The sequence below is a fragment of the Gallus gallus genome, chromosome 2, assembly GCF_016699485.2.
Source record: "Gallus gallus isolate bGalGal1 chromosome 2, bGalGal1.mat.broiler.GRCg7b, whole genome shotgun sequence".
Classification (NCBI taxonomy): Eukaryota; Metazoa; Chordata; class Aves; order Galliformes; family Phasianidae; genus Gallus; species Gallus gallus.
Genome location: NC_052533.1, coordinates 47,204,689 through 47,216,913, shown reverse-complemented (window position 1 = coordinate 47,216,913; position 12,225 = coordinate 47,204,689). Strand labels below are relative to the sequence as shown.

General features: G+C 42.8%; 1 protein-coding gene across 5 annotated transcripts in view; it reads right to left on the bottom strand.

The window, feature by feature from the left end:
- DPY19L1 (dpy-19 like 1) overlaps positions 1-8,721 on the bottom strand; it is a 48,923-nt gene extending 40,202 nt beyond the window's left edge. For 2 of the 5 annotated variants that reach the window (XM_418841.8, XM_015281678.4), the window contains exons 1-4: positions 7,265-7,765; positions 6,569-6,637; positions 2,266-2,290; positions 417-504 (exon numbers count right to left, since the gene is read on the bottom strand). In XM_418841.8, coding sequence (XP_418841.4) covers positions 417-504; positions 2,266-2,290; positions 6,569-6,637; positions 7,265-7,550 — 468 coding nt within the window. In that variant the 5' untranslated portion in view covers positions 7,551-7,765. Of the gene's footprint in view, positions 1-416; positions 505-2,265; positions 2,291-6,568; positions 6,638-7,065; positions 7,766-7,866; positions 8,066-8,298 lie in introns of those variants that run through there. The other 3 variants (XM_040690115.2, XM_040690120.1, XM_046938133.1) reach the window with 3 other exon arrangements.
- Between the last annotated feature and the right edge of the window lie 3,504 nt (positions 8,722-12,225).

The window sequence follows — 12,225 nt, the reverse complement described above, 5'->3', positions numbered from 1 at the left end:
CATTTCATGACACATCAGAATCCCTCATTTGTTAACTATGCACTAGCATAATATTTCATAGTTCTCAAAATAAATAAAAGCTGCCAAAAAGAATACACATATGCAAACATTAATTAAAAATGACTTTCATACTCCTGCTACGCCACGTTTTTAATCAAAGCTATGCCACAAGATATTTGCAGTTTGGTACATTGGATTCTCTACAATCATATTTTTAAATCACATTTTAAGCAAACTGTGAAGAGAAAAATGCACAACGATCAGCGGAGAGAAATGTGAAAGTGTAATGTATGTTAGTTGCAAGACAAAAAAATATTTTACTTATTCAGAAGGTATTAGGAAATTCGGTAAAACCCATGATTACAAGATCATGAATTTTTCCAATCATTTAATCTTTTATTAAAAGATAATCTAACCATTTCTGTGCGAAAAGCCATTTCTCTTTCTAGTGTTGACAGGTGAGAAAAGTGACGGTCATTTTCAAACAGAGTTGTTATGTGCCACCTGTTTAAATAAAAACAAGAACAATGAAAATTCAATGAAGTTTTAGAACCTGCATTAAGTCACATATACCAAAAAAAAGCTGGCAAGACATTTATTGCAGACCCAAAGTCTGCTTATAAACTGCTATTTTACTCAGATGTCATAACAATGTGGAGTTCTTAGAGCGGGTCCAGAGGAGGGCTACTAAGATGATCAGAGGGCTGGAGCACCTCTCCTATGAAGAAAAGTTGAGGGAACTGGGCTTGTTTAGCTTGGAGAAGAGAAGGCACCAGGGAGACCTCATTGTGGCCTTCCAGTACTTGAAGGGAGCATATAAACAGGAGGGGGAATGGCTGTTTATGAGGGTCGATAGTGATAGGACAAGGGGGAATGGTTTTAAACTGAGACAGTGGAGATTTAGGTTAGATATGAGGAGGAAGTTTTTCCACTCAGAGAGTGGTGACACACTGGAACAGGTTGCCCAAGGAGGTTGTGGAAGCCCCATCCCTGGAGGCATTCAAGGCCAGGCTGGATGTGGCTCTGGGCAGCCTGGTCTAGTGGTTGGCGACCCTGCACACAGCAGGGAGGTTGAAACTCAATGATCGTTGTGGTCCTTTTCAACCCAGGCCATTCTATGATTCTATATGAATCCACAGACAACTCATTAAATGCTATTATGGAATTGGTTACAATACTCAAATCCATTTTAACAGAAGTGTAGACATTTAAAGATAAAAAGTGCAATGCTATTTCAATTAGCAAGAATACATATTAGTGAATAAAATTCAAGTATCTGACAAATAAAAGGAGAACAGACTAAAAACTGGTTAAACTACTACGATGCACATGTTCATTTTTTTGTGTTCATTTTTTCTATTTCTTCTATTATTTTTAATTCAGATATCTGTGATTATATATAGAAATTATCAATATTATTCAAGTATGGGTGAAACTACAAAATTAAATTTAAAAAAAATAGGAGAAATGGAAATAACTGGAGGCAAAATTTGTCCAAGTGAAGCTTCCTCATTGGAAAGGAAGGATTTAAAAAAAAAAAAAAAGGCAAAGCAATGCACATAATCTTTCTTGGAAATAGAAATTATCAAGAAACGGGCCACCAAAAAAATCAATAACACTTCTTGAGCCAAGAAACAAAAACACAGTGGCAGAAATTGTTACTTTTTATCTCTACAAAAGCAGTTGGGTGAAAATCACTATAGAAGCCATTTGGTTTAAGGTCTAAAATACAAAAACTGAAGGTGAGGCTTAGGATGGAACATGAAACACAGTAATTACATGGACAAAAATTAGTTCAAAATCCATTTCTCTATATACAAAGAAACCATTGGCTAGCCAAAGGTCAAAGAAAATATAACACAAGACTGAAAATAAAGTACAATGTAAATAAACAGAATGAAGGAAGAGATTGAAAGGATTTACCTGGACCTTCTAAACCCGCTCAGGTTAAAAAAGTTTGCTACAGGAAATGCAGCTCCTGAATTTGCATAGCTAAGCTACGATTATTGTCAATCTCTCTCAACTCAGGATATTCTATGAGTCTAACAATTTACCAGCTGGAAAACAGGCTTCACTCTTAGCTGAACAAGCTTAAGAAACCTTTCAAATCATCTTTATAAAAACAGAATTATGCATCTTAGAGGTGACAACTTGGTTTTGAGAGGAAAGATCTAAATATAAATTATCCAAATAGCTTGTCTAAATATAAGTCAAAATGACACTTTGAAGTATCACGTTACTCTCAAACAGTAAATATAATCTTACCAATGTAGGACTCCTGCACAAGCAGCTGTAAAGGAAACAAAAAGTGTCAAGTTACTCAAATATTTAAATCACAGAACATTAAATCATGTTCTTTTAAATAATTACAGTACTGCTTCAGAGGTGCTCAGAAGGTACTGAGCCTCCAGAGCAGCAGCAGAATAGGGACACGTGAATTAACTTTTATGGGCAGCTCTCTGAATATCTGAAATTATGCTGATGACATTCAGCAATACGCAGTGTTCCCACCTGTATCACGCACCACTCATGGTGATCCATCAGAATCTAATATACCCATTTCAGCTATGAAGAAACATAAGTGGATTATAAGCATGGGTAAATTATACATAGCATATTTTGAACATGTCTAACTGAGACTGTAATTGCTGAAAATGGTAAACTCTGCCTTCCATCCGACCATTTTGAAACTATCTGCATTGTTGTCACTTAGTTGCAGAATCAGGGAGGTAATCTGGAGGAACAATGGAAATGACAGATCATGATAAAGTGGTAGGTAAACACCGTATGTCTCTGACATTCTGAGCATTACAAGATCCAAAGAGATCAGAAACCACTCCACTTTGCATGAGCAGCAGTTCCACTGTAGCCGAAGTCCACAGCGGAAGAAAGCCCAGCATGAGCAAGGAATAGATAGACATTAAGACAGAGGCACTCCGGCATTCCTAGACTGAAGTGTCTAGAATGCTCTCTGCACACAGTGCCTCTCTGTCATAGAAAAGTCAGGCTGACAGGTGGCCTTCAGCCCAAGGCAACCTCTGTGGCTAGCAAAGGGTCCTGTTATTTACATGGGTTACATGGAGCAGAAGGACCCGAGAGGTGCTGAGCCCGTGCCCCTCTCCAGGGTGCTGATCTCCACACCAGCAGCAGCAAGCAGGAGGGCTAGGCACGGCTCAGATCACATGTACAAAGGGGAACCTTACAGCAAGTACCTCCACACTCACAGATGCTACAGACAGAGAGCTACTGAAGGCACATCTGTTCAGACGGCATGCTACACATGTATGATGGTTTGTTTCTAGCAAGAAGCAGGAACAACAGGAATGAAAGTCATCTGCGAGCACCAAAACTTATATGGAAAGAGGAGCAGACTGAATATACCCTTGATGCCCCAGTATGCATTTCCAAGACACACGTTCCTCTAACACAGAAACTGGAATTGTTGCTGCTGCCATCAGTGGCAGTACTTGTTATTCTTCTCACTGCATGTGACAATGCAACAGACTACGTTCACAAACTTCAATTTTAATGTTAAAGCTTTGTATACAAAGATAAGTGAAATGAAAATGGGTAAGACAGAAAAAAATGTGAAGCCAAAAAAAAGCTAAGCGGGAAAAATATATTTAACTACCTGTCTACGAACATAAAGGAAAACATTTACTTCAAGCTACATATTTTTACATACTAGCTAAGGTTACACAATACCACTTCTAAACTTCCTTAAAGAGTGTTTCAACTCCACACTAGTTACTGAAGTTGTTTTCTCAAATAGAAGCATGGATATCCATTAAAAAAAAAGGACAGCATAAGCACTCTTTTAGATTTTTATCTTTTTTACGTATACTTTCTAGAGAAAAAAAAAACAATTGAAGGATCTCTCAGTACAGTTCTCAATAAGTGGAATTCAGTGTCTTAGTAAACTTTCAGCAGCTTTTTTATACTAATATCTACATTAGTTCTCATGGAGAAGTTGTAAATTATTTTTTTCAGACAGGCAGATGACACATGGAATTTCAGGTAAACACATTAGCTATAACAGCAACACAGCAAACCACATTTGATAAACAAGCATATTTTGCAGCAGTTATGCAGAAAGAAACAGAATAGTCCCCACATTTTACTTATTACACAGAATCACACTTGCAGACAGAAGAATGAGGCATTATTTCATTTCTCAACAACATTTTTAAGATTCCCACTAAAATTAGGTGCTGAAATAAGTTTATACATATATTCACACATACTCCAACTATAAAAAAAGCATCGATTTTGAAACAGATTACATATTAAGTAAGCATGTGCAGTAGGAGTACAATAAATGCACATTAGCTGCTGGCACTGTTCATGACCTCAGAATTCACACCGTTCCAAATATGTCAAATATACAGTATTTTCAGGTTACACAGAAGTTATCTATTTATAAATAAATGATATTTCAAACACAAATGTCCACTTATTTCATAGAAAAAAAAAAAAACAGTGTATTTAAATCTTATCCTTCCCTCCTGTAAATGTTGCATTTAAAAATCAATCCAGTAAGTGTAAATGCATTCAATCACAGTTATTTTCTAAGAATATCAAACGTCTTTATGAAACTTCCCAATATTACTCTCCTGTACGTACAAAAAGAAAACCTTTTACAATCACTCAGCAATTTAAGTAATTACTTAAACAGACAATACATATAATTCATAGACTTGCACTACCAGTCCATATCTACACCTGTCAACAGATGGCATCCAGATGTACAATAAGCTAGTTTCTGATGGAAAGCACACAGATCAGTTCTCTTAAAATTACCATCCTTTGATCCACTAATGTATGGGGAGGGGAAGGAAACTAGAGTCCTAACACTAGAAAGACATATAAAACTACAGTGTACCTGAAGTTGCAGGTGCCATTTTCTCTCCCTATGTAAGAACCGTAAAAAACAAAGCATAGCATATGATCAGATTTTTGCAGACTGAGGCTATTATGTAAAATCTGATAGTTTAGACTTCCTGTGTTTATCTGTATCCTGTGTTTTCTGTTCTAAGAAGGGCAATGTGAAACACGTAAGAGATGCAATCCAGTCTTGCAAGGTCAATACTGAAGAAAGAAGCCATTCTTCAAAAGCTGTGATAGACACAATTGATTTACCAAGAGAACAATAAACGTTAAGACACTGTGATACGAAAGGATATGAAACATACATGAAACTGATTAATACTTTCAAATTTCCAAAGGGAGTAGGGTAGCAATACAGGACAACAGGTAACAACAAGAACCACGTAAGCATGGGCTGTTTCTGCATCTTACTCAGGATGTTCCATTCTGAGATTCCATGCAATCAGAATTAGGCCTCAATTCAACAGTCATTAAAAAAGTATGGCAAAAGCACTGTAGAAGAACAGTCTTGAAAATTTGACAACTTTAATATGGCACCTATGTTAGAGTTAATCTTTAGAGGAAAAAAATAACACTCTATAACAACACTAGCTCCAATTGCAGAAGCTTGTCTTTACAAAACCTGGACCTTGAAGTCAAACAAAAAAAGCAACTAATATTCAAATGCCACTAAAACTTAGCATATTTACAGCCTTTACTACTGCAAATATCACATTGCTATTTATAACAGATTCACTACTACTGGTTTATTAAAAGGACCTATTTACAAATAGCTCCCTGAAGCATTCAGCTGGCTACCTGAGTTTTGCAGCCAAATTCAAACTCCATAAATTTTAAGGCTCTCTACCTAATCTGGTCTCAAATTTCAAACAAATGAAAGCATTCTTCCACTTCTGACCATCTGTTAAATGTTTCTGTGTCATACAAGTAACTGTTAGTCCAGGAAATGCTGAATAAACAGAAGTAAGTAAAGCAATTCAGGAACAGTTTATTCATCAATTAGTTTGTACGCTAAGTCTTGCTTTTCTGCCATTACTTTGCAAGGTAATTCATCAAACTGAAGAAACTCCCTCTGGCAACAAAGACCACTGGCAGCATCATCAATACTGCCGGCACCATTGGAATTCCTTGACAGTCTTTTAATACACCTTTTAGAGAACAGATAACTCTGCATCTGTTAAATACGCTATTAATAACATTCGCTGACTTTAGGAATGCATTTTTTATATAATTTTGCAAGTACTTTGGATGCTTCTTCCAAGATTTTGGCCATTAGCCATTTTGCCATTTACTCCCAAATATTCCCAGAGATACCATTTAAATTTACATCCTCCGCCAGCTTTAGGTTCTTCCAGCCATAATCCTTGCAAAACAAGCTGGTTTTGACTAATTACTTAACAACAGTTTTGTTTTTTTTTCCTCATAATTAACGTCTGAATAGGGGAGATCTATAAATCTCTCGTGAACAACCATTTTCAAATAAATGCCTTGACAATACATCAACTGCTGTAAAAACTTTTAAAAGATGATGAAGGAAGGTATTTCCTGATCCTTTTTTCAGTGTAAGCCAGGTTATTTTTTTTTTCAGCTCACGCTTCTGAATATATTTTGATACAACTTACAGCTGCAGAAACAAAAAAAAAAAGAATACATTTCTCCCCAGCATACTCCTTCTACTTACCCAGAATGAAAGTGAGCCATATCTTGCTGTCAGCTTTAACAATGGCGTCCATTCTGTCATCAACAAATGCTGTCAAAAGAAACCAAGCATTTTAAGCATCGTTTGAGAACAGCCTCCGTGAATCTGTTCAAACTTTGCAGCGTTAGCGTGCTGCAAAAAGATCTCGACCAGACTTCAGAACTGCCGCAAGAATTTCATACAGCAAGCCAGTCGCTGTGCGAACATCACGGACAGACTTACCATCACAGAGAACTATTCGGGAGACTACGTGAACCATCGCGTTTTTAATTCCTGAGATAACTTTTACAAATTAACCGGTGAAAAGGGGAGTTGGGCACATCCGTGCTACAGACAGATTTGCTCACGCAAGTCAGACTTTTACAGCACGAGCCACCCTCCATCCTTCCAGCCCAGCACTAGAGGCAAGCAGGCAACGCGGACGGGGTCGGCACAGCCCGTCAGCGCTATGAGCGGGACCGCCGTACGGAGTTACTCACACGGACGGCCCAGAGGGTGTCACGGCGGCAAGCGGTCCTTCCCTCCCCTCGCCCCCATTCCCGCCGACGTCCGCGTGGCTCCACCCGCGGGAACAGGCACAGAGCAGCGGCGCGGGCTGCCAGAGCCCCCAGCCCCACGGCTCAGCTCTGCCCGGAGGCAGCGGGGAGGGTTCCGGGAGGGCCCGCCACCCCGCCTCACCTCGCAGCCGCTCTCCGCAGACGCGCAGCAGCCGGAGGGGCCCCGGGCCCGGCGCGTCCCGCAGCCCGCCGCCCGCCGGCCCCGCCCTGCCGCCTCGCGGGGGGTCGCTCCTGCCGCCCCTCCGCCCGCCGCCTGCCCGCCGCGCGGCGCGGGCCCCGCCGGGGACCTGCCCTCCGGGGGAGCGCGCCAGGCCCCTTCGGCCGCTCCCGGGACTGGAGCCCGGCGACCACTGCCCGGGTTTGAGCGGCAGCGACTCTTTGTTCCCGCCTCCGGTCGGGACGGCCATCTCCGCATAGTCCCCGCCGGGGCCGGGAGCCGCGCCGGAGGGGAGGCGAGGGGGGCGGCGCTCCGCCGGGAGCTTCCCCCACCCCCGGGCAGGGCCTGGAGGCCGCGGGGCGGGGCCGCAGCCCGCGGGCTCCGCGCTCCGGGCCGAGGGGGCGGCCGGGCGCTCCTCCGCCGCGCCGCTCCGCTCCCGCTCCGCCCGGCTGGCCACGTGGGGGCGGGGGCGGTGCTCCACGGCGGGCGGTAACGGCTCGCCCCGCCCCGCGCGCACGCACGCACCGCCCTGCAGCTCCGAGATGCTCCGTCCCTCCGCCCCTCACCGCGCTGCTCTGCCTGCGGCCGCTGGAGCCCTCGGGCGGATCGCTGTCGGAATGGGTGGGAGCGCAGAGCTTCCCGCTCGCCTCGCCCTGGAGAGCCACCTGCTCCGCGCGAGCTGCCGTTTCCTACTTCTCTTGGCGTTCCGCCCTCCGGCGGTTCTCTCAGTTGCCTTTTTCTTGCCCGCAGCTGAACTGTTTTGGTTTTGTGGGCATCGCCTCAGTGAATTCACATATCCCTCCAAAAAGATGGGAGATCTCTCTGGAACGCTTCACACCCTCAAATACCTGTCTTTTTAACTGGCGGAGGGTGACTTGGCTGTGTATTACCGCAGACCAAAGGCACAGAAAACCACAGTTTCCAGACACAGAAACCACCTCCTCCTTACCCCCATCCTGTAGTTAGAAAGTGGTTTTGCGCTGCCACGTGCTAGATACCTGGCAACAGCCGAGTTTCCTTCCCCACAAGCAGGGCAGCTCCACAGGACTCCCTCCAGGAAAGAAAGGCCACAAGCAGCATTAGCTCCCTCCAGAACACGGCTCAGGGTTCAAAGGTTAAAAACGCATTGAGAGGCACTGATCTGTAGTAATACGCAGAGAATCAAGCACCGCTCCGCATTTGAGATCTAACTTAAGGCAGGCAATCACGTCTTTATTCAGAAACAAAACTCTGTTGCAAGCCTGCAACGGCCATTAACAGGGGCTGACAGCCCAAAGATTTTAAAGTCTCTACATTTACAGCACAAGGTCAGTGCTTCTATCAGGTAGCATTCACTCAGAGATGCCAAGGTCTCATGCTGCCGCACTTGCAGCCTGTGCACTGGGCTGCTTGCCTGGCTAGGTAACAGCCCTGCCCTCCGCTTCTCCAAGGTTTCTTCACAATGTTCTGAAGCAGTTTTCCTCTGTAAATTGCAGCCGCAGTTAGTGCAGCTCCCACACTGGCAACCGGAACTGCTATTTTCTTAAGGCTAATGAATATACAGCAAAACTGCCTTTCCTTACCGGTGCTTTTCTGCTCAGCATACAACAGTGGTTGGACAGTGACTCATCTAACAGTGATATCCTAATTTAATTACCACTTTTTGACACTGTTGATTAAACAGAGAAAAGGATACCTCTCCATTACTGCAGCCTCTCCTGGTGGATCCCTTTCACTCTTTCCAATCCTGTTACTTTTTTTTATCTTCACTGTCTCTTCATTTCCATCTTCACACTTTTCTTTGTCCCTTTTCCCGTTCGTTTACCAAGGGTTTATATGTCTGCAGATACTTATGACTCCACATTTCTTAGGAAAAATCATTATTTTACTCCCAGGAATTTGGGAGCGGAGGGGGCGAGCGGAGTTAATTTCAAACAGCAAATGTTAACATTCATCTCACAAAATGAGCAAGGCAAGGCTAGTGGGAAGAAATATCTTTCATTTGACCAGCAGATACACTTAGACAAAACAGGCAGTCTGTCAGGCACACAGGCCCTTCTTCAGAGTAAGAAGTTTGCAGAGCATTGCCAGCCAAGTGAAGGAAGGGGTTGTCCCGCTGTGCTCTGCGCTGTGCGGCCTCACCGCCAGCACTGTGTGTGGTTTGGGGTGCCACAAAGTAAGAAGGACATAAAACTGTTCGAGAGTATCCAAAGGAGGGCTATGAAGATGAGGAAGAGTCTGGAGGGCAAGGTGTATGAGGAGCGGCTGACGTCCCTTGGATTGTTCAGCCCAGAGCGGAGAAGCTGAGGGGAGGCCTCATGGCGGCTGCAGCTCCCCACAGGGAGCGGAGGGGGCAGCGCTGAGCTCTGCTCTCTGTGACAGCGACAGGGGTGGGTCAAGCTGGATATTAGGAAGAGGTTCTTCACCAGAGGGCTGTGGGCATGGAACAGGCTTCCTGGGCAGTGGTCATGGCCCCGAGTGTCAGAGTTCAAGCAGCATTTGGACAACACTCTCAGACACAGAGCTGGAAGTTAGGGTGGTCCTGTGTGGAGCCAAGAGCTGGACCCAGTGATCCTCATGGGTCCCTTCCAGCTTGAGATAGTCTATGATTCTATCATTCAAACATGAATTACTGTAACAGATTAATACTACGATAAACGTTTATCAGTGCTCATTATATACTAAATATAATATAAATAAAGGTGTAAACAGAGCACTGTGTGAACATTTGAAAACTGCATACTTTTTTCCCAACTGCTTTCCAAGTGGCTAAAAGAGAAAGAGTTCCCCAATCTGCTCACGTCTGATTTTTATCACGCAGCTTTGTCATAAATTTAGTAACCAGAGGAACTGGCTGAGTGGTTGAAATGTACTGTCTTCAGATAGTTGAGGAGTTCTGCATTTAACTGGCATAGAAAAAGACTAATATGATATGTTTTGCTGAAACCTATTTTTAAATTTTGCCAAAATCAATATAGTCAAGGAGCTCTTAGTAACATGAAGGGTTGAGATTGTTAAGGTTCAAATGATTGCTGTGGGATGGCAAGACTATTAAGATTAACTGGGCCTGCTCCAGCCTGCGGCAAATCGATTACCTTCAGGCTGTTTTCTGCTATTAAAACTCGTCAGGCAATTTATAGCAAAAGATACCACCCACAGAACATGATTACAAAGGCACTTACTGCTAAACTAAACAACTCAATTTACAAAGTTATAAGAGCGCATGAAAGAACATTACTTTCTTAAATGTAGAGGCGTCCGTTTCTAGCAACTATGAATTGCAGAAGAAAACCTTCCACGCTACCTCAAAAGAGCTGCAGTACTCCTCTAAAAATAAAAGGACACTTTCTTCAATCTTTAAAAGACAGCAGTAACATGAAACAAACCTTGGGTTTATATGATTGCAATAGTTGTATAATTTTCTAGGAGGACTGTTTATTTTCAGCACCATTTTTCATATGAAGGAGCTCATTCGTAATCCTGCAGATCACAGAAAGATGAGTGATCCCAGTAAGCTCGCACATGTTATTTAGAACAAGAAGGGGAAAAAAAGAAAAAAGAAATTTGATAGCTCCAAGTAAATCTGATTCCTCTTAACTCTTGGTGGTGATGAAGAATACACTTGGCCATGAGAAAGACATCATCTTAATCAGCTTATCCTGACTTCTTTTGCCTAGGAACAGCAAAATCTGCAAGATGTCATTCCACGGTTTCTGCTGTCCCAGAAGAAAGCACATGCTGGACAACAACGTTTGTGTTTCTGCTAAGCTTTTCTTATTTACCCGACCTTTCCATGAAGGATCACTGTATTGACCTTTCTAATTTCAAATCATACTTTTCAGCAGCCTCAGGATGCTAAATTGGATCATGTTTTGGATGTACTCCCAATAAAGATAACTCACAGTCAGTCCTCAAATAAAACACACTGCCTTGACAGTTCCTACATATTCTCTGGCAGTATTAATTCCTTAGAACTGAATGTGCACACCTTTGTCACCATGGCTAACTCCCTTTTCCTCCACTCACTCTCATTCTCTACTGTTTCTCACCACCAGTTATCTCACTCTCCCTATTGCCTCAAGTGAGACCTTCACTTTGCAGCTTTTTGTCAGTGCTATCTCTTTCTCTCTCCCAAGGTGATTTGAATGAGAGCTCCTGTTGACAATTCTTTTTTATACTCATAGTTATGTTTATTGTATTGTTCTGCTTTGTTCCAGTGAGAGCATATTGTGCAGATTTTGCAGCAAGAGAAAGGTTAATCTGCCATTGCCAGCTACCACAGGGCTTTGCTTCTATGGAGTTTTCCTTAAGCCCCCACACTTTCACACATTCAGCAGCATACTTAGTAATAGCAGGACTGCAATGTAGCAAGTTAGGGCACTTCAGCCTCCCTTTGCTTGTTTTATTTAATCCAAGGTTAGCATGCAGTGACAGCATAATGTGTAAAGTATGTCACTTCAGCCAACAAATGTGTGGCTGCTGCCTGGTTAGGAATACTCAACCTAGCATTAAACAGGCTATTCTGAGAACTGAAGGTGACGTAGCTACAGCAACGTGGAGCTCAAAGCCTCAGGTAAATAAATATCCAGGCAGTTACAGCATTGTGAGCTCTATAACATATGACCGCGTCTGACAATTATTTAGCCTTAAGCTTCAGTCATAGAACAGACAAATTCCTACTTAAGGAAAGCACTGAGAACAGAAGTCATTGAGACCTCTTCTTGTGAAGGCTAGTTTGAAGGGTGGGAATCCTAGGAGTTTCCCGAGGCTAAAGGAGCAGGATTGCCTTCAGGGTTTATACATGGAGGAATCCACCAGGGGAAAAAAACAAACAAGCAAGCAAACAAACAAGGCAAACAAGCATGCACCTTGGTTTCTTTATCAATTCTGTGGGGCCAATTCTCTATTTGTAGAATACAAATATCTCCCTTAACTGCCTTAAGCAT